Source organism: Bombus fervidus, chromosome 3 (genome assembly GCF_041682495.2).
Source record: "Bombus fervidus isolate BK054 chromosome 3, iyBomFerv1, whole genome shotgun sequence".
In the NCBI taxonomy this organism is placed as follows: Eukaryota; Metazoa; Arthropoda; class Insecta; order Hymenoptera; family Apidae; genus Bombus; species Bombus fervidus.
In genome coordinates, this window is record NC_091519.1 from 15,935,981 (window position 1) to 15,958,289 (window position 22,309).

At 36.1% G+C, this 22,309-nt stretch overlaps 2 protein-coding genes and 1 long non-coding RNA gene across 12 annotated transcripts in view; 1 reads left to right on the top strand and 2 right to left on the bottom strand.

Annotated features, from left to right (window-relative positions):
- Positions 1 to 500: 500 nt before the first annotated feature.
- On the bottom strand, positions 501 to 12,367 carry LOC139985756 (kinesin-like protein KIF12). Of its 9 annotated transcripts, XM_072000463.1 has the most exons (17): positions 11,893 to 12,362; positions 11,623 to 11,798; positions 10,069 to 10,279; positions 6,082 to 6,174; positions 5,878 to 5,956; positions 5,487 to 5,699; positions 4,686 to 4,826; positions 4,468 to 4,609; positions 4,121 to 4,215; positions 3,919 to 4,060; positions 3,437 to 3,555; positions 3,247 to 3,351; positions 3,041 to 3,170; positions 2,665 to 2,890; positions 2,460 to 2,613; positions 2,110 to 2,324; positions 501 to 1,397 (listed from the first exon to the last, which is right to left on the bottom strand). In XM_072000463.1, exons 3-17 carry the CDS (start codon positions 10,269 to 10,271, stop codon positions 1,043 to 1,045), a joined length of 2,412 nt encoding a protein of 803 aa, XP_071856564.1. In that variant the 5' UTR covers positions 10,272 to 10,279; positions 11,623 to 11,798; positions 11,893 to 12,362; the 3' UTR covers positions 501 to 1,042. The 9 variants fall into 9 exon arrangements, with proteins under 9 accessions (XP_071856564.1, XP_071856563.1, XP_071856568.1 ...); XM_072000462.1 differs by having other exon boundaries at positions 11,623 to 12,362; XM_072000467.1 differs by having other exon boundaries at positions 2,460 to 2,565; positions 11,623 to 12,361.
- Positions 7,269 to 22,309, top strand: part of Myo61f (unconventional myosin 61F) — a 34,789-nt gene continuing 19,748 nt past the window's right edge. Inside the window, exon 1 of one of the 2 annotated variants that reach the window (XM_072000439.1) lies at positions 7,269 to 7,541. In XM_072000439.1, the coding sequence (XP_071856540.1) occupies positions 7,525 to 7,541 (17 nt within the window). In that variant the 5' untranslated portion in view covers positions 7,269 to 7,524. Of the gene's footprint in view, positions 7,542 to 15,648; positions 16,019 to 22,309 lie in introns of those variants that run through there. The other variant, XM_072000442.1, reaches the window with a different exon arrangement.
- Positions 15,179 to 17,860, bottom strand: LOC139985773 (uncharacterized). Its single transcript, XR_011799491.1, has 2 exons — positions 16,440 to 17,860; positions 15,179 to 16,363 (listed from the first exon to the last, which is right to left on the bottom strand). It is a non-coding gene; the product is annotated as an uncharacterized lncRNA (long non-coding RNA).

A 22,309-nucleotide genomic window follows, 5' to 3' on the forward strand; every position in this document is an offset into this window, starting at 1 on the left:
ATTGGTTGGTTATGTTATATATTAATTACACTTGAAATGACTCTGACCAATAAATAATTTCGAACTGAAATTTTTCTGGTTAGACAAGCGCCATCTATATACGCGTTATCATTGGCGACTATCGTGTCTAACCTTGCAATTTTACGTTTTTGCTTATCTGACGTGGCAAGATGCTTATCTAATAAATTATGTACGCATCAGTGGCGTGGCGAGTTATTGGCACGCAATCGTAGAGTTACATACTTCGTTCGTGTCGATAACAGAGATATTAGGTCACGTGTTTTTCTATAAATATTTTTTATCGGGGAGACAAACATAATTTTCTTAACAATCATCCTAGTTTTTATTCGCTCAAAATGCTCTTTTTTTACTAGACATGTTATTTTTATCGATATTCAATAACCAAGTTATAATTTCTAGAACAATCCAGTTTAAAAAAGAAGTATACAATTCAATGAAACTGTTCAGTTCTACGAATGGTTGGGTAATAAAGAAGAAAATTTGGTAAAACAATCAAATGCTTTATTGTACGTAATTTGGTCAACACCTTTATCATTACAGGAGTTACAGGATATGTCATTTTATATTATTCAGAGGTAGAATTCAGTAATTTATATCAACCTGAGTCATTTTCTCATTATCGCGGAAAAATACTGACTTTTATGTAGATATTCACGTCTAAGTTCACACATAATTATGTACATATATACTTTTACCACACGTAAATAAAACTTCGACTACGCGTACTACATATTTTCGTCACTTTGAAAACACGATATTTCTGTATCGTTACGAAAACAGATGTTCAGCTTACTTTTTTTTCAAATTTACCGACATTAATGCATACTTCGTCATTAAACTTTAATTATCGATCCAAAATAATTTTTTCTATCTTCTAGAAAACTCTTTATTATCGACTAATTTTCATGTGCACTCTTCCTAATTCATTTTCTTATCTTTACAGTCGACCCAATGCTTTTGACCAAGTCAAGGTCATCACGATTAAAGTACATCAGACTATCGTGCTTGTTGACTCGAGTGTTCAAAGTGGTTTATCCTCGTCAATAGGAATTGGACTTCCAAAAGCTCTTTCAGTAGTTTCGTCCCCTTTCTCTTTGGATTTTCTTGGTGTCCTTATCGAATGGTCTTCGGATTCCGGAGTGCCGAACGGGGACGAGACGTGCGATACCGCCGGAAATGGCGCTGTTGGTGCCTCTGACTCAGCTGTGTCCGGCGTTGAGTTCGCCATCTCCAGAGGACCGCTGAGTATCGAGTCTGGGGATTCGTTGTACGAATGGTCGGTTGGTTGAACCGGTTCGCCCAGGAGATCGTTCGTCTCCGATGGTCTTCGTTCTTCAGGGACTGTCGAGGTGCGACGCATGCTCGGCTTTTTGTACCTGTTACCATGCGTTCCTTCAATTAGTAGGTAGAATGGTACTGATTATATCAGGCACCATAACACATTGTAGACTAAAGTCTTGGTAAGTTTCTGAGTGAACTTGAGCAAAATTTTGGAAAATTTTATTTTATGTGATTAGAAATTACCACTAGAATCATACCATAAAAATATGTTGGGTTTCAGACTTTTTAATTTTTTAATTACTAAAAATATGCAAGTATGCGGATATTTATGCAAATTCATATTTTTGTGAATATAATTTAAAAAATGAAACCCAAATATTTTACATATTTTTATGTGCATTTAGTATACCTTTGACTTTTAAATCCTTTACAGATGTATTCACATTCGCAGCTTAGTAATTTCTATTAGCAAAATTAATGTTGCTTTCTATTGAAATAATCATAGCTATTTAATTTCATTATTTTAATTATAGTTATATGCGTGTAATATATTTTAGTAAATATCACAGGATAATTATTTTATCATTAAAGAGATCAAGTTTGATAGAATGTACAGCAAAACTTCTAGTCCACAATGTGGTGATTATATCTTGATTTATGTAAAAAAGATATAATTAATTGGAATACATTTGAAGCGAATTCCAATGTCGATTTGCATTGCAATTGGCTTTGATAGGAGACTAAGGCTTATTGACTTGAATATCGTATTGGCTCTAGCATTATGATGATTTATTTAGTGCTACTTACTGATTAATGTCTATCGGTGATATAGCTTGATCCGGACTCATTCTCGTCGTCCCGTTCCCGTTGTCCCATGAATTGTGTCGACGATGATGACTTTTGTCTTTGTATGCTTCTGCTATGTTATTATAACTCCCTACGATTCTACGTTTGTCTAGTTCTTTCTGAATCTTCTCTGGCATGCTACTAGCGGATCTGTATAATCCATTCCTGATCATATCCTACAAATTTAAATTTCTGTTATATCTTTTAAACATTACTTTGCTATGTAAAGTACTGCAAAATAATTAACATAATTAAATAGATACAGCGAATACAATGATAAAGAAAGAAAAGTTTAAAAGATTTCGACATACACTCGAAAGAGGCGTAGGTTCGACGTTAGGGTTGGTCCAAACATTGGTAGCGCCAGGTGCGTCCTCGATATTGCTATCGTTCAACATTTCCGCCGAATAGGTTGGTCTGGCAGGTATAATTGGCGACCGGCAACACACTCTACAGTAATAAAATCTACCGGATTAATTGTATGTCGAGGTCGTCTTAAAATCCTGCTGTACTTACGAGTTAACGTCCTCGAGTTTCTTCAGTAACCTCTCGTTTTCTCTGCATACGAGTTCTTGGTCCCGTATCACTTGCTCCCTCGTAGCATATAATTCTGCATTTTCTCGACGGAGAGCTTCGTTCTCGGTAATATACGCGTGGATAAGTTGACTTAATTCGGGTCGTTCCATTTCGGATAGTTTATTCAAATCCACCACCGGAGGTGTCAATGGCACTCTTCTTTCAGCTATAGAAGGTTATTTAAGGAGAAATTTTATAATTTTGCCTTTCTCGTTTTAATTATATTAAATCGTCGTTACTAAATTTTGAATTAAATCTTTTTATTAAACTCACTATTGTATTAAATCTTTCTTATTAATTGACATTTGATACTTACTTTTGGATTCGCTACGAACCATATTCGATGCATCACCACTTAAATGAAGAGCCGCGCGCAGATGTTCATTTTCCGTCTGAAGAGCTCCTACTTCTCGTTTTAAACTGAGAATCAGAGCTTCTCGAGCATCCTATATAAAAGTAAATTCTATTTGTATTTCATGTTTTCTATATACTTATAATTTACAATTAATATACCTCACTCACCATTACCACGATAGGTTTCGTTCGTATCTTCTTCACCCTCGCCGCGTACCTCAACGTATTCAACGTTTCGCTCGCGTTCGATTTAGCTGGCGAAATGCAGGCGATCTAAAATTCAATTAAATCGTCCAATCAGTTATACCGATTGAGTGTATAATTATTAAGTTGTCCTTGTTAGAATATTTTGATTTACCATTAATGTAACGCCATTTCCTGCTAAACTGTCGGCCAGAAGCTTAGTCAGTTTGCTGTCTCGATACGGAATGTGACCACCCTTGCGTTTTCCATCGCTCAAAGAGGCTATGCAGTAACCTTCAAAGTAAAAAGTGTCAATCTTAAAAGAAGTTGGAGAAACTTTTCTGTAACCTAAGGTCGTTTCCATGTAAATCGCGCTATCACGTTCGTCTATCGATCGTCGCATAGAAGTTGATGTTGCGGGTGAAGTCTGCGCCCTTTTGTTTATCGGAATCGATTTTTACGATCCTTGTGCATAATTGATAACGTAAAGTTTCATCGTAATATTAAACGTGGTTCGATTAATTTGCTATTGAACATTCGACAAAGTTCTGCTTCGAAATAGACTTTGAAAGAAGACAACTCGAAGATTGAACTCTTTTAGTACTTCAGTGCTTAATTCGTGTTGTATTTTTTCTTATAACTTTTTGATAATCGTACCTAGAACCATGAGACTTTTATTAATATTATTCGCTTCCTCCAGAGTCTTCCCTTCGCTTTGTGTTTTCTTCGTCATCTCACTTCCAGCCAGATCGACGAAGTTAATTTTCCCTTGTCTCGATATAAACACGCTGTTATCCATCTGTTGATAGTAATATTTGTATAAAATTTGTCTTTATCGTACGATAATTTGGACACTCACCTGTTGTTCAGACGTGATGCTGACAGTGAGAATACTGTGACTTCTACTGGAATGGTCGTTCATATTGTGCGAACCAACTTTTCTATTTCTCATCCCTGAAAAATCATATTACTATAAATACGCTTTTCTAACATTTGGAAAATTTCTTAAAGTAATGTCAGCAAATTAAAATATTTATAGATTTTCTATCTTCTTAAATAAATCTGTAAATTTTACTATATTTTTTAATCGGATTTATCGCGTTTGATATCTTCACAATGAAACTCGTGCTGCGTGTAAGGGATGGTAAAGGGGTTTAGAGTCCATCTATCGGGGGTGCAAAGAGCGAAGATCAATAACACGACTACCTTCTTCGAGAACCGCCAGAAGATCATCAAGTTCCTCGCACTCAACAGTGAAAAGGTTCTCAACGAAGAAGCCTCGTGTCTTTTTGCTCCACCGTACCATTAAGGGTTTCCTCGACGTGCCAGGATTTAACAGATCTATTACCTGCGGTTCAAAGATAAACGATACCTTGTAAATCGGCGACGAAGCTCTTCTCTCTTTCCACGGGATATCTACTGACCTTTTCGTTGTAGATCTCCAGAAAGGAAGCTTTTAACACGAAATTACAATCTTGTCGTTCTTGCAACAACTTAAACAGGTAGACGAAAGACCGGAAGACCAGGCCGTGTTGCTCCGAGTAAGGGTTCATCCTTTCGAACTGCTTAAGAGAAAAACATTCATTGATGATTCTTGTAATTTGATAAAAAGCGCTTCTTTGCGTGATTTTACTTTCATCTTAAAATTTAGTTCATTAATAATAACAAAGTCTTATTAACTATCATTAAATCTTAAAAAAAGATTCCATCTTTTAATTCAATTCTCCTATGCAATATTATACATTGAATTAATTTGTGAAATAAAAAGTTAACCAACCGAAGATTTTTACACCACTGAAATTTGGAAATAGCAAGTATACAAATGCCACGAGTAGTGTAAAGCGCCACGTTTAATAATTCGAATACTTTTATTGGTAATTTGTTTGTTTTTGCGATCACGTATAACATTGTCCGAGCGGTAAACGAGTATCGTTTAGATATACCGTCATTATCTTATCTACGCACGTCGAACAACATTAACCTTTCTGTTACATTCATACACGGCCTTCGCTTCAACTCGATCAACTATTTTAATACATTATTCGTAATCGCTTTTTGCTATTCTTACGCTTCTTGGCGAGTGTTTATGGAAACTCGGTTTTTTCTGACGGAAGTTCTAACGGAAAACCGTACTCGGTTTTCATCGAAAAAACCAACGTGTAAGACCAATGAATTTCTATCTGAAAAGTAGATAAAAAGTTGACAAAGGAATCTTCTTCGCTAACCATTTCTGGAGGCCCTGTGAGGGTATGAGTTTTTCCGCTTCCGGTTTGTCCGTAGCAAAACGCGGTACAGCTGAATCCTTCTACCGCCATTTCAATAAGCTTTTTCACACCAGAGAATTGCAAGATGTCCTCCTGAGTGGCCGTGGGCTCGAACACCACGTTGTACGAAAATAATTTGCCCTTCTTGTCCCCGCTGCTTGGAAATCCGTCGCACTGTGCAAGGTTGAACGATAAAAGTCCATGTGATTCACGATAATTTCGTTTAGGTATTTTTAATTAAACGCGAGGGGCTAGCAAGAGATGCAAAAATGATATCGAATCATCGATGAATTATCCGAGCTCGCAACATTTCTTCAAATTAATCAGAGGACATAATAAACGATATACTTACGTATATCTGTCCATCTCCGGGAAATTGTACGGCCATATCGTCGCCGGCTTTAATTTCCTTGCTATTAAGCGGACGTACTCTATAAAATGATCGATTAACCAGGAAAATTATGTAAATTTGATATTACACTTGCAATCATCCCTTGCAAGTTTAATAAACGTATCTGAGTTAATTAATCAATGAAATAATACTAGGTGTTCTTACCTGATAACGACATTTATGTTGTTCTCTGGAAGCCAATTCTTGGTGGCGATCACTCTCTTATCACCATCTACCAGTCTCTCGATACTACCAGTCCTGGAATCGAAAAAAGCAGACAAACGATAACGATTTTCAGACGGTATAGAGAGGCTGTTAGTTTTCTGTAGAAGCGTAAAGTCGTTCTCGATCATGATCGAACGCTTCAACAGGAGTAACCCATCTGGCAATTCGTGATTGACCTGCTATCATGGCGGCTAAATAATTGAGGAAGTTCAATCAATTGGTCTAACTGAAACCGTCAGGAAAAATCGCGTGATTGACCAGGCTCGTTTATGAGTTCGTCTTTTTTCCTTCTGCACCACGAAGCTAATCGTAGTATTGAAAAATCGTTTCGACCTCACTTAATAATTCACGAGGGCTTGATTACCGAACTCGACAGCCTTGATTGATTGCCTGGATAAACAATACTTTACGATTGTTGCTCATCGTACTTACGTACACGTAATAACGTACGATACCGATGTATCGCTCTTTATTAATCGTAAGTGGTTGTTTAAGTAAATCTCCAATGAAAAATTGGTATAATTTGTTTTAAATATTATTCGCAAATAATTTTAAATTAAACGACTACCAAGGTGGAATTTTTCTTCCATCGAATGGAATAATTGTTACAGTTTTACGATATTGCAGTTTCTAAAGATCGTTCAAACTTTCGAAACAGCAATGCTTTCAAAGATTATCGCAACTTTGAACATTTACAGCCTTTGGAGATTATTCGATCAAGCTTTGAAATTTTCAAAGATTACTCTAACTTTCGAAATTTCAATTTGCAAACTTCCTATTCGAGCTTGCAAAGTTGCGACGTTTTCAAAGAATATTCTAAATATTCGCGTTCTAATGTTTTCAACTACAATTACGATATTTTTCCAGCGAAACCGATAACATCGGTATGACGACCATGAAAGCCTAATATTATTCGTACAGAAACTGCGATTTCGCGTTCGTTTAATTGATGTACGTTGCAACATGCATGACTTGCGAAACTTTTCCATTTCCTTGGTCGGTAGAAAGGGTCATTGACGGTTAATACACTTGTGACAGGAACAACGTGTTTACTATTATTTCACTATAGCATGGTATGTCATAATTCCTCGAGAACTGTAATACGCAGTTCTTATTCCGAGCCTATCGCAACGATGACATTTATTGCGTACTATAGTTCCATATGTGACGTCGAGCAATTCGTTGTCTCGAAGACATAGAAAGAATTACCTTTTAACATACCTTCAATCGAGAATTATAATTACTTTAAAAGCGTGGAGTGTATATATTGTAGAAAACGTGGATCGAGTACTCGAACGTGTGACATTGATGGGCAACGATCGATAAAGCTTTCTCAAATTGCCATCGCTTCAAACGTTTTAACGAACCTCATGAAAAATTGCAATGGATGTTACCAGTAGGTAAGTACTTTCTATTCGTTTCATTTGTTAACGCACTTTCATTGGTTAGATATAGATCATGTTTTGCGTGCTTTATTTCTTTAATCACGCGAACGATTATTCCCGTAGATGATGTTTATCGATCCAAGTTGTACGAAACAGATCGATTTTTAGGATGCAGAAATGTTCGGTTAATTGTTCAGATTCAAAATGAATATTTTTTTTTTATTTACTCATAACTTTGACGACGTTGGCGAATTGACGATGGACCTAAAATTTATTTCTAATTTACTCATTTGTAATTCGATTCGCGATCCAAGTTACATCGATTGCTATTATCGTCTGAGAACATTTTATGTGCGTTTTAATTACTTTCGTTGTTATTCTTCCTACGATTCCATTCGACAATGATTTTCTGTTTGGCGGAAGCTCTTCGCTCGAATAGAAAATACAGAATTAACACCAATTTGAAGATTGAAAGTTGGAAATCGTTTCATTGGTATAATATCAATTGATATATTTAATATGTGTTTCAACGTTTTTAAGATTATATTATATTCAACGCTTTAAAGATTTTGTTATCGACTTTCATAAATTAATATACAATTCTAAATAGTACTTTTTAGTTTTAATTGCGGCTAATTCTCCAGAGTTCTTAGAATTAAGGAGACAAACATTACAATCAGCCCTCAATAATTCTTACGCAAGAAAAGATAAAAATATTAGGTACATTCAATTCTCCATAATTCTTATACAATAGAAAAAATAAATAAAACATAATAATAAATAAAATAAAAAATAATAGAATAAAAAAAATAAAATAAAACACTAGTTTTCTCTGTTTTATCGGACTTCTCCCTCTGCGTTATTATTCATTTTTCGCCATAAAGTAGCACGAGTCATCCTACCGCAGGAAAAATGCTCGTTTCACGTGTCTGACCGCTGAGATCTCTTTCCATGGGCACACGTTTTGCGATCGTCGTGATATTGACCGTCAGAAAGAGACAGTCGAGCAAGGTCTCCCAATCGATACACGGCATCGAAATGTGTCGCAATTGCGACGTATGTGTCTATCAATGTTGGTATTCCCGTACGTTATATCTAAGCGAAACGATTACGGTGAATTTACACGAGGATGCAACCCCTCACACGGAAAATTAAATCGAATGATATAGAAAGCTTCGTCGACGCGTCACATCGATCTATCTCTAGCCTGGATCTCGAGGGCAATTTCTAGGAAACGATTCGACACTCTAATTTCACTGTCAGAATTCTCTTGACAATTTATTTATGAGTTTTTCCTCCGAAGTCGTTAAACTCGTCGTTCGATCAATTCAATTCCTAGTTTTCCGCTAGATTGGAAGTTAATTCTGTATTCTTATGTCGTCGCGATGATCGAGCATCACTCGCCATAATTTCCTACCGGTAGTTTTCCATTAGTCAATATTTTTTCTACCGTTTTCTTTTCCACTTTTAACAGAATATATTCACAACGTGTCAAGATTTTTACGATCTTTTTTCTCTTCGCGTGGCCTACCATCAATATCTCTTTTCTTATCATTGTCTTTGTTTTGTGTTTTACAGCTTGAGTAAATTAAGAGAATTTCGCGTATTATCAATTATCAATTCAGTACTTATCATTAAGTAATTCCTAGTAGATTGTACCATTTTGGTTCCTATTGTCTGAATGTTATCTTAAAAGTTGATAAAGAAAAAATTTTTTTATTCTACGAATAGTCGATATTGTTCTAATGTATATTGCATATGTTCGAGTTATAGAATATTTTGCAAATTGTTCGATGACAAAACCGTCGTCGTGTTAGGAAATACCGACGTAGAACGTATCTTAATGGAAAAAGAGAGAACGAAAATAATTCTCACATCGATTGTTTGATGCGACGCGTTAGTTCCTCGCAGAAATGTTCAGCCAGATCGATAGTTTCTACGTAAACGTTTGCTTACAGTATCCACTTACACGAAATTGCTGTAAAAGCGTTAATATTCCATCAGATAGTATTAACACGAGTTACATGAGATACTTCCATTGGCCAAAGGAATGAAAATTACGTACTTATCTATTTTTACTCAACAGATCATTTCTAAATGATCTGAACTTAAATGTGTAACAAGAAGAAAAAGCTAAACTATACATTAGAATCATTAATATTTTTTTATGACGATATGATTTGTACAAAGTAATCGACTACAGATGATATTATAATGATAAAATAATAGTGCAATAATATATGATAATAATAATAATAATAGATGATCTAAATTTAAATGTGACGAAAAGAAAAAGCTATGCTATATATTAAGAACCATTAACATTCTTCTTTAACCACATGCTCTTGAAATTGATTAAATCTGGTTTAATAATGATGAAATAATAGTATCGTAATATATAACACAGCGTGATGAGAAGAAAAAGCTACACTGTTAAAAACATTCGTTATTACGTGGTAATCGATTAAAGCTGATCTAATAATAATGATAACAAATAATGATAAAACAAAAATACCAGATAAAAACGAGGACGAGTACTTACTCGCTTCCACGAGACTGTTGAAGGCTACTTTTCGTGACTACTTTGATTGTAGAATTGCTCTTTCCTGGACTATTTCCTCTGGAAGTAGTGTGATCCGCGGGACTATTGCCGCGTGATACGCGACTCTTCCCTTTATCCTTCTTCGCATTTTCTTTTTGAAGACTGTCGCCTCGGGAAGGCGATGGACTTTTCACAAGCACCATTCGTCAACCTTCAAGAGCGTCATAAACAGCGATTAATGAAATACAATCGTATCAAAGTAACACATGACCATCGTCATAATTTGCAATTAACGAGATACAATCCCGCTAATACAACTAATGCAATTAATAAGATGTAATTAATAGAATTAATACAGAGAAAGAGAAATTGATCTGGACATAAATTCAGGCCAAGTACCTACATACAGTATAATTCAATCTCGTTTAAATTAATTTTAAGTCGTGCGATCGGTGTCGTTCTCACGAGATATCTCGAGTCATCAGGAACAATCGGACCCATTTGAAGATGGATCATCGCAGAAGATCGAGAAGTGAAATGCTTCATTTTCCGGGATTCACAATAGTGAAAGCCTTTTCGAATGAATTAAATCCTGCCCGACAAGAGTACGAAAATTTATACAACAACGAACCGGTTAATTACACGTGTTCGCTTACATATGCGATGTTAATTACATGCGTTGCCGTAATTGAAGCGAAAGTTTCGCCGCTAATTGCGATTCTACCGTAGAAATCCTTCAGTCATCTGTCATCGATAAGCGAATCGTGATTGTGAATTAAACATAAATGTAAGTTATACGCTTTTTCGAAATATTTTCTTTTTTACGGCTGTATTTAAATAAATGAAACTGTGACGAAATGAAAGTGTAAAGTACGATCGTATTAATCAACGCTTGTTTTTCTGTTTCTGTCGAGTTAAGAAGGCTAGAAAAAATGTTATGTAGATCATTTCGCGACTACGTTCCGCTCGGTTCGTTTTACACCTTTCATTTTGCACCTTTCCTTCTTACAACAATTAACGTAAAGGTAGTGGTTTACTGCGATTTTGAAAGTGAAAGCCAATAAGAGCGACGGTAGAACTGTTCCGCGCGGATCCACGCGATCGATTTGTTTCAAACGTGTCCGAATCTTAAAAGTTTGATAATCGTAAAAATATAGTGAACGTCCCGAAATGATAACGCCAATGACTCCTTTCTTTTAATATCGATTCTTTCTAACTAGCTAGAAATTCATGTGACAATGAAAGAAAGAAGACTATTATAGCAATAGGGAAGAGCGCATCTTATTGCCACATTTATTACGGTGATTTCTTTTACAACTTTTACGTCGTAAGCGTTCAGATTGGACACATTTCTTATAATTTCTAGGAAACAGTTCTAAAAGATATTCATACTTTAGGCATTAACAGCCTAGTGTAGAAATTTCCAAATTCCGAAAGTGAAATTCCTTAATATCAAGAACACGTCATAAACATTGCTATATATATATATATCAATTTCTGCTAACTCTGTATTCAATTCCAAATGACGAAAATCCATCAATCAAATACACTTACATTCGAAATTTCATAGATCGATCAAAATTGTCCCATCACCCAAACTTCTTTATCGATTTCTCCCTCTGCTGTTCAACTTCTGTAAATCTTCTTTTATCACTTTTAATAATCCAATATCCAATTTCTAACTCTATCTCTGAAAATTTTATGCCAGAGTGTCCAATTTCTAGCAATCTCTGAAGATTAACACAATGGTGTCTCGATTAACACGAACGTTTTAAGGATAACGGAAACTCGTGCAATAGGAACAACAGACAGCACGCTACTGACACTTAGCAGGGGTGCTTTCGCTGAGGGTGGTAGTTTTCCCTACAGCGGACGTTTCGTGGACACCGATCGAAACTGGTGTCTAACTCATCGTTGTTCAGACGCATCGTGTTCCCCTTTCGTCCCTGGCCACGGTCATCGTCCACATGGGTCCCAATGTTATACCAGAGTTAGAATGAGCTTGACATACGTTGCGTGGAGGTAGACATCGTTGATCAATGGGCCAGTAGGCTGTCTTGACTTCTGACGCAAGTTGCATCATGGAAATAAACTAACTGTCGAACAGTGACAGCCCTTATGAACGCAAAACGACATAAGTCACACAAATATTTAAGTAACTTCGACTACTGAAAATTTCATATTCAACAGAGACCTTGAGGCTCATGAAATATGAAGAGACTAATATTCCGCGATTTTCGACTGTAATATTAACTACGCCGAAATGTCTCGTTATATTTTATGTCTCGCATCCCTGACGATGTTACGTATTACATGTAGAATTTAACAGGATTGCAAGACATCTGAATTAATATGTCCACTACTATTGAAGTATGATCATTCACTACTGAAATCTAATTATTTTTTCAACAAAAAGTATCTATTTTTATAGGTACACTTCTCACCGTTTTGTTCACCTGTCAATGATTCTATTTTTAATATCTAACGCTATTATAGATGCAAGATGTGAAATGTTTTATGAAAGAAGTAGGGTATTTGTGGATCCTCGAGTTCTCTAATTGTAAGCATCAGCTTCCTGTCAGTGAAGGCGAGGAAAAAGCAAAAGGGGAATCATGGACGTGCAGAGCTGTTCGACTTGAAAATTACGGGAGGATCTCCGTGGAAATGACCAGCTATAAATACACGAGAGTCGACGGGGCTGCGCTGTAAACTTTATTGCCGCTCGTTTTCCGTAGCGGGCTACCCGCGAAGAAGAAGAAAACGCTCTCGAAAAATTCTCGCGCTTGCAGCAACCCTCGTTCTGCCGTCGGTATTTTTGCACTGGGCATCTTCATCCTTGGCCGCGTAGCTCGAGAGTTTTTTTATCGGCTTTACCGTGCCGTCGACTCTGAAACGTTGTTCGTCTTCTCGGTTCGTTGCCTCGTTCCTTACAACCGTCAAATAAAAGAAAAGAAAAGTCAAAAGAAGATGTGAATATAGCTAGGACTATTCTTTTACTCTTTTCGTCGAGTGTAATTAATAATTGTGTCAATCATGGTTGTGTTTCAAACACTGGCTAACGGTTACAGAACTAGCATAGCGGTATTTATCGTAAGACCAGATGGAACACACGTGGAATGATAATCGTCTTGTTCCTTGCATTTAGATGCACTGAAACGGGAATCATGATGTTCTTTGAGGCTGTCTGTAGACAAGTATGAGTCATCGGTGTAATACTAATGAATTTTGAGTATGCCACAAGGTCTGGTTCAAATTGTTCTAAAAATATTATTTATAAGTTGTGAGGAAAGTAGAGAAACGCGGATATTGAGTTATTTCGTCTTGTTACGAGATTCCTGTTGGCCACGCTTGTCACGAGATTAATGATGGAAAGCCGGGTATCTGCGAAGTACTTTTTTCCTGCGTACCTTCGGGCTCGAGAGTCACTGACAATTTGAAACGAACAGGAAGTGGGTTGATCGGTGCCTATAAGTAAGCAACGAGATCATAATATTAGATTCTATATTATGTATATCAGTACTTACAGCTAATAAATTACATAAACGATGATGCAAGCAGTTTTCCAAATTTATTATGGTGTTTGCGTATCTAACTATTTCACCAGTTATTAACAACCAAAGTACTGTCGTAACTTGACAGGGCAAACAACATGTTCTTGACATAAACTGACGAGAGAAAGCATTTGCATAACGTTAAAATAATTTCGTGCAAAGGAGACGCATCTCTTTGGAAATAATCAAGAGTAAAGGATAGGAGGATTTATCATTCGAAGGTGCGAATTATCATTGCAAAGTAGGGGATACCCGAGAGCTATAGGTTATTCCAGGGCGAAAGTGGCATTTATCGTACTTCGTGCCAACTTGCTTGGCTGACATTAAGCCGAGTGCAGACGATGCTTGCACGCGTGCAGCCTTAATACCGGTTTAGCGTGAGGGGTCGCGACGCCAGTCACATACTCTTCATAAATAAATAATTATTTTAAAATATAATCGTCAACTAACGGAGATTTAATTGACCATTAGTCCTTGATCGATGTTTCCTATAAAAACATTCGAATAGGTCTGTTTCGTGACCATACTTACACGTTCATTTGGCAACGAAGTAAGCAAGTACAATTTTCAAAAAATATTGTTAAATTGCCGTATTGCCAAACAAGTCCAATGTTTAACAATGTTCAAATGATTATAGAAAAACTGGCTTTATATTCAAGTACATGTATACAAACGCGGAAGAGTGGACTATAAGTGAATTATAGTATGAAAGGGCGATGCACATTTTGGCTTCCTAATAGTTGCAGTTTCCCGGGCGATCACCGCTGAAGCAATCATTCAGGGGTTGCAAACGCTTGCAACTTCTGTACCACGCTTGATCTCGTTTAATTTTAATCAGATACCAATTGTGCAGACACATGCGGCTTAAAATAGCACCTTGTAATTGCTTGGATTACGGACGTTTCTCTATTACAACCATTCCGTTGTTGTTCTTCTCTGTTGTTCCCTGCAATTAGAAACAAGTTAGTCTTAATAATATTTTTCGTTTACACCTCGTTTTGCCGCGTTTGTTTAATTAGCTCGATATAAGCAGCAATTTATCTAATATTGAATTTGCTAAGTTCAACGAATTCCCGGAAGCGTAACAAAGTTGAGTACACTTAATTATACAGGAAGTATACTTAGGTCGTTAGGGAGTAACGTTTTATTCGAGACGAAAGGAAATGCGCGCGCGCCTTTCCATTCATTTAGATTACTCCCTGAAACGTTTTCTTTGTGTACTATACGACGTTTATGTTTCGCTTTTCCTTTTTTCGCCAACCGCTAGATATCGATCGGCGACTTAAACGACGCTCACACAGATGGTAATTTAAATTAATACAAACATCGCCGAGATTAGCGGATCGAGCAATAGCTGTACATTTTTGAAATTATGCAAATCTTTCTTATAAAACTTGTCTCCTTAATCGTAACCAAAAAAATCATTCGACTTTTAATATAAAATTAATTTAAAAATACGAAAAATATAATTGTATATTTTAATAATAATTTTGGCAAACTATTTCGGTAAAATTTGATTGCATATGCTTCCATGATTTGGAAGAAAATGAGTCATAATGTTCGACAGATAAACTTTATATATGGATAGATCATAATCGTAGTATGTATTTCCTAAGAGGACCAATAATCGTGATCGTCTATACATAACCTCGAACGTGCGTGGCATACTAGCAATCCCATATAGACTCTTTCGAGACGTTTCTAATTCCATCACGCTTTCGAAACGGACCCAAAAGCAGTGCCCTCTAGTTTAACGTGGGAACTTAATATCTCTGATTTCTTCGTAATATAACAAATTTTCCAAAAAATACATATTTTCTCATGCACTAACATTTGTGCATCGTCAGCCGAATGCTCAAACGTTCACACACATAACATATACATTCGTACGTATACGCACGTATCGACACACACAAACACGACCACGCGGAACACACGGAGGGAATGGGCTGTTTCTCCTTCTCTGTTGTGCCTTCAAACGTCTTCCTCTTTTCCTCCACCACCTTCTTTCTACGGCACAGAGAGTTCCTTTAAGCCGGCAGTTTCGTGTGTTACACCGTGGCGTGTGCACATAAGATCCACATAAGTTTTATGTTCGAGGTGGGCACAAAAGGTACCCTGAGAGATCGACGGTGGCTTTCTTCGGAGGAACAAGTTTTCCAGGTGTCATCCAGGTGTACGAACCGATAGTCCAGTCTCGTGTATGGACTCTCGTCCGTGATAAATAAAAGTAAAAGTCCCGTGGAATCGCTTTAAACGCATCGAACCGCGCGGATCTACAGTTTCGAAAGAGGACGTCTTTGTTCTGACGTTGGCGCTTCTTGTGATCGTAACTGTGATGTGACAAGTTTCGTGGATGAACTCTGTGTGACATTTGTGACAGGCTGATCAACTGGAACGTAAGTTTAATTTAACTCTTCGATACTATACGTAGTTCTGTTAACGTTTGGAAACTGTATTGTAACTTATAACGTATTGGAGAGTTAAATGTACCTAACCATAAAAGTAACTAACAGTATTTAGATAGCTGAAAAAAGTAATTTTGTTAAGATGATGGCCATTTACAGTAGATCTGGAGTTATTAATAAAGAGCACTTGACTTTTCTATGTTAAGAAGTTAACAGAAAGCATAAATAACACAAAAGTATCTTCACTTACGAACAGTTCAAAAAATGAGTGGGGAATACAGTTCATATTCAGGATAACTTCCTTTACATCTTTTTTATTCGAAAAATGTGCATAGACTGCATCAAAATTTGACTTTTATCCATGTGATAACGTATTTTTATGTGAAAAGTATTTTGCTTTTTGTTTACTTACAAGTTTAGTAACAAATGGATACAAAGTTGCAAATGATGTGATACGATACCTATGCGATTAGTTTTTGTTGAAAATACACACAAAGCGGGAGGCGCGCAAGCTGCGTTTTATGTCATTGACATCTGGAACGTGAGTCACTGAAATGAAATCGCGAACATCTCGTGCTTTTATTAGGTGATGCACGGATTGCAGCAGATGCATCGCGAGGTGGTCTGTCACATTGAGTCGAGGATACTTTTTTCTCATAAATCAAGTACGTGACACGGTTTTCGTGTATAATTTACCTCGTAATCCACACTTGCAACATTCTTAAGTTAACCATATTCCAGAACAAAGTAATTTCAGGATAATGTTTTCATCTATTACTTACAAATTCAAATTGCTGTTTTGAAATTTTAAAAAATTTTAATTTGTATAATATTGATTGATGGATGATCACTACATTTTACTGTTCTACATATTCTATATATTCTAGCATATCTATATGCAACAAATGCCTGTTGCATCATATCATGTTCGTTACAATTTACTGCTTTTTATCCCTGTTCTCTATTAGAATTTTATTTCAATTTGTGCCATATATAATATTTCAAGTGAAACAAACAACATCGACGCGTGACTTCTTTAACGTTTTCAAAGCCAAAGCGTTTAAATATTGATATATATTTAGAATAGGATTTATAGCGAACTATAATTGACCACGTGCAAGTGGAAGTTGGGTAAAAGGGTCAAGCGAATTTATTAAGGCGACGTTCGGAGAACCCGCTAAATCGTTGCTTGGATCGACGTATAGTTAACGATTTAACTGCTTTGATAAAGATGTCATTGGTCAACCAAGGTTAGTTTTAAACTGTCCTTGTATTATAGGTTAGCAAAAAAAAAAAAAAAAAAAAAGAATAACAAGAGAAATAAATTATACTTCGTCAAAAAACATGTTTCAACCCGCCATGTTTTAGTTATCTGTTTCCGTCGTTTTAACGAAAATCGCCTTAATAGCAACGGTGACTTACGAACTTTTTCTATCAGTTCTTATCGCTTATCTTTTATCCAAATAAACTGTTTTAGCCGTAACGACTGTTTGTCGCAAATATCACGAGTACACAATATCAAACAATTAAAATCATGCACTAGATAAAAAAAAAACATAGATGGAGGAAAAAAATAAAGATTCGAACTTATAAGATGATCCGCCGATTCTGAATCGGTCGGTATGATCGGGTATCGATAGCGCTCGATATTCGTTAGTCTGCCACTTACTCGTTGCAATCGACGGTGACGTCAAACTATTATACCCGTTGAGATAATACTTATCCAATATCGTCAAGTCGAATTTCTTCGATAAAAGATTATTATCGATGAATCATGATGTCAGTGTCTCCCAACTTATTAATTTGATTCCTAACGTATCTTTTTATCTGTTGAAAACCCCACTCGTATTAAGCTTGAAAATCGATCCTCAATCATGACATCAATATCTTCCAACGTATACTTCTGTTCCTTAAATTTTGTGTAACTTTTGAAAATACCATTTTTGTTAAATTTGAGTCTTTTTGTTATTGTTATCTAAATACCTAAGCCATAAAGCATACATGTAATCAAATATTAAACTAACCTGTTGATTTTCGAATCATGCAGATTGGAAATATTGCACAAACGGCACGTAGAAGATTTTAAGATATCTCCGCGATTTCACGAACGTGCTAGTCAACTATCTTTCTAGGAAACATCGGAGGAAGAAACCGGAGAAAAAAGCGGTGCATTGTTTCTCTGTCGGATCGAGGAACATTCTATAACATGGAGCGAATCTTCCACGTTTTTTTAGCTTCGTTTAAGGGTATATAGGAAACGAAGATTATAGGTTATTGTTTAGACAGACTCTTAACCTCAAAACACGCACGACACTTGGAAAAAGTATAAATAATCGAGAAGAGGGATACCATATCTTTGTTGCTTCTTAGTCTATTAGTCTCTAATAGGTTGATCTCTCAACTAATAAGGTAAATCCTTGGTTTATCGATTGATTTAAGTAGATATATGATCTCTTGTCACTATGAACCTTGAAATTGAATGTCTTAACTTCCAAATAGATTAACTATTACACGATTTCACATACATAGAACATCATGGAACACGCCGCAAGCAACTTTAACCTCATGTTCCATTATGGTTATCATCCTGGAAGGAGACAAACGATTATAAGAGGAAAACTTCACCTTGTACGGTCTTCAAAATGTTTGTTTATAGTTTGGCCACAGGTCAGAGACAAGATAACACAATTAAATACGATGAGTCACGATAAAGGTTGCGTAGCTATTTTTATGGGGGCAACATGCGCGACTCAGCCAGGTCTATTAGTCATGTCTGGACGTACGTTTTTTCCTCGAACAACTTGTTCGGTGCTTGCAGTATGTTTGACAGTTGCTATGGAACATTTCATATACCGAATAAAGAAAAGTTATTTATGTTCATCGCGATAAAAAAGAAATATATTATGGAAGCTTTTTACCATCACACTATTTCGTTAACAAAAAGTTAGATGTTTCTTTAGATACAACTCGTACTAGGTAAAGAATGTTTCATTCATGTTAGTTGAGAAAATATCATGGAAATTTATTCCCAACACGCAGTTTTGTTAATAAAAACTCAGATGTTTCTTTAAACATAATTATATTGTGTATTCTATTATTATTATTATCATTAATAGTATTATCCAAAGAAATATAAAAAGAACTGAGGCATATCTGAGTTAATTTAATAAGTGCGTCGAATCGAATTCTTCAGCATTATAGTAAACCGATCGACCAAAAATTGTCAATCGTGGCGCTGAAGAATCACCATTTTAGCGCATTCCGATTACCATATTCAGCTGACTCAGCAGCCATTGGATATTTTTTTTATAAGTCATCAGCAACAGTTCGTACTTATAATTTCCATCTTAGATTATTCATATAGCTAGGTATCTGCACAATTTATCATTTTCTCTAATTCATACTTGTATCTGTTTTTCCACCATAGATATGAAAATTCAGCAAATTTCACTCAGTGTTATCAATGGAACCTGTAACATACAGCTATCTTGGAATATTATAAATCTGACATTTATCAGTGTAGAAATGATCTCGTCTTAGTCTCGTTATACGATCGGATAGCGAAATGTTTCGTCTAACTCGGCGAACACAGTAATACTTTACGGTTTGTGAATATCCGGTGTTGGGCTGTAAGTTCGGGAACCGAGTTAGAGATAGTAAAGTTACATAACGATGTAGTTCCTTAAAACGATTTTTATCGCGAACGCCACGTAACCGGTGTAACCGTGTGTTCTGTATTTTTCAAACCACTTTTCGTTATCTATCAGCTTCGGTTTTGTTCCTTTTCCCTCGCTTCGATGTAAAACCAGTTCCACGAACTGTGTGTTAAAATAAAAGTTTATGACGTTAGTGGTGAATAGCGATAGAAATTGCTACCGGATTAGTTTTACGTTAATCAAACCTGTGATTAATATCTGTCTGCACTTTTACTGTCAGTCATAAATACTTAATAGGACACATACTATATATATATATAGTTAGATTTATTGGTAAACTCGAACAAATTTCATCTTATTTATTTTTTTATATCATAAGACATATATGAGTGAAATAACAGATTTATATACAATGATTCAATATAATATAGGTGGATATAAAGTGAGCTATAATTAAAGGCTAGTATGCAGTATCTTAAGGTTAATGCTCTCCTATTTTGCAACCTTAATTATTGTATGCTACTAGAAACTTGAAACGTTTACCGAATATCCGAGGATGTGGAGGATAATTGGTGTTCTGCTTTTCCGGCGCGCTTTCTAAATTCCGCGTAATCCAGTTCGGCTCCTTTATGCAAATACCGGACTCTTAAACTATCTTTTTTCTTTTCATGACCCGTAAATTACGCAAGCTTTCTTTAAAGTATACAACTATTGTTCCAAACACTCGTGCAATTGTTTCTTGAGTAGCGGCAAGAATAATGGGAATGGAATATCAGATTGGAACTCTAAATTGGATAGAAACGCAGTATGCGATTCTGGTAGCCATAAAAAATATATCAAGCAATTGTGATCGGTCGTAAAACTGCAGTGCTGTGTATCACGCAGTGAAAATAACAAATTTATGTTCTAGGCCAGAAAAATTATCACCAGACCGGATTTATTTGTGTTGATTATTGTTGAGATCCTTGAGCTCTAATAGAAATGACATAAATCGTAAAAAGAAAACGATATTTCTTGTCTAATGCTTGAGCGTTAAAAATATGTTTAATACAATGATTTACTACGTTCTAACCAAAGAATCAATTTCATAGGCTGCAAATATTTCTGTAAACTTCTATTTTTATGAATATAACAAAAAAAAAAAAAAAAAAGTAGGATCTAGACAGAGCTCTGTTCCACTGCTGTATTTTATATACTTCTGCATAGTTCTCCATGCATGTTTGCATCTTTCAATTTCCCATAACTGATCGTTATAAGTTTCACACGGACGAAAATAGAAAGAGATTCGTAAAAATTTACACCTTGCTCTATCAATTTTCCAATTTATCCGAATCTATGGCAGCTCGAAGAGGTTTCTAGCGATAGATTTATGGGAGGATTTATGGGCATTCAGTGTTTTTCCTACGACGCATCGCGTACGAAAGCCGGTACGAAAATAGATGGTCGCTTATTTTCGGTGGATCGACTGCTTGCTTCCCCTCGAATCGTCCTTTTTTCCATTCTTTTTATTGTCTTCGTTTGCTCGTCCACCGTTTCACTGGCCGCTTCTGAGCGTCATACAGCCGGAGTTCGGTTTATTATTACACATGGTATTCTCACGTCCCCCAGACGTCATACTTTGTTCCTTCTCTTTCTGCCTCTTCGCCGACGTTTCTGCTCCGTGTCCTCGCGGAGCTTATTAAAGGCTCGCGACAGAGAGAGCACCTTGAAAACCCTGAACTTCAGGCTTGAAGCTGACTGACTCAAGGTCGGTCTGAATCAGAACCGGCCAACCGGTTTTTCGGAGAAGATTCGGAGAAGAAATGTAAGATTACTCCTCCGCGGGCTTCACTCGTGCAACGCTTTAAATCTACCTCGCCAGACACCGCTCCATCGACGTTTGTTGCAAATTAAATCGCCACTTTCACTGGCAAAACGGTCTATATATATACATAATATTAATTGTGCGAATGAATTTCAAAATAGCAGAGTTATAGGTGAATATGATGTAGTGGCTGGCGAAAGTATTTGACCAATTACGTGTGTTATACGAAACATCTTGACATTTCATTAACACTATCGAGATACTTGGTATTGTTCTAATTGATAAATTTGAAGTGTTAATTATTCGTTATACTAATAAACAGTAATATTTAGTGGACTATTCTTAGCGCTAGTTCTATGTTTCAGACCAATATTCCTCGAACTTTGAGTCAGATATAAGTTCTGATTACTATTTTCTTATTTCTGCCTTTTGTAAACGTTTGCAATGATCTTATCGAAATTTGCGCCAATTATCTGAAATTTCTTCGAGTTCCTGTAACGGATATCGTCTTTTTTCTTTATTTTAATTACTTAGAAATATTATTAGTATCATATGTGTGAATGAAGTTATCGAACAAATGAGACCTGATCACAGAATTTCGTGATTCCGTAAAAAAATGATTAAAGTCGAAATATAGCGTTTACTGTAAGGATATCTTAAGGAAAAACTTGGTTGAATCACTGTCTAGCGTTAGAGATGAGTAGGTGTATACGTATAGTTGCATAGAGTTGAATGGCAGCGAACTTGTCTACCAAGAGGTTGAGTAGCTGGGAGTTCTGGTTTAATGAGGTTCACATGTTTAAGCCTCTATCGAATGGAGAT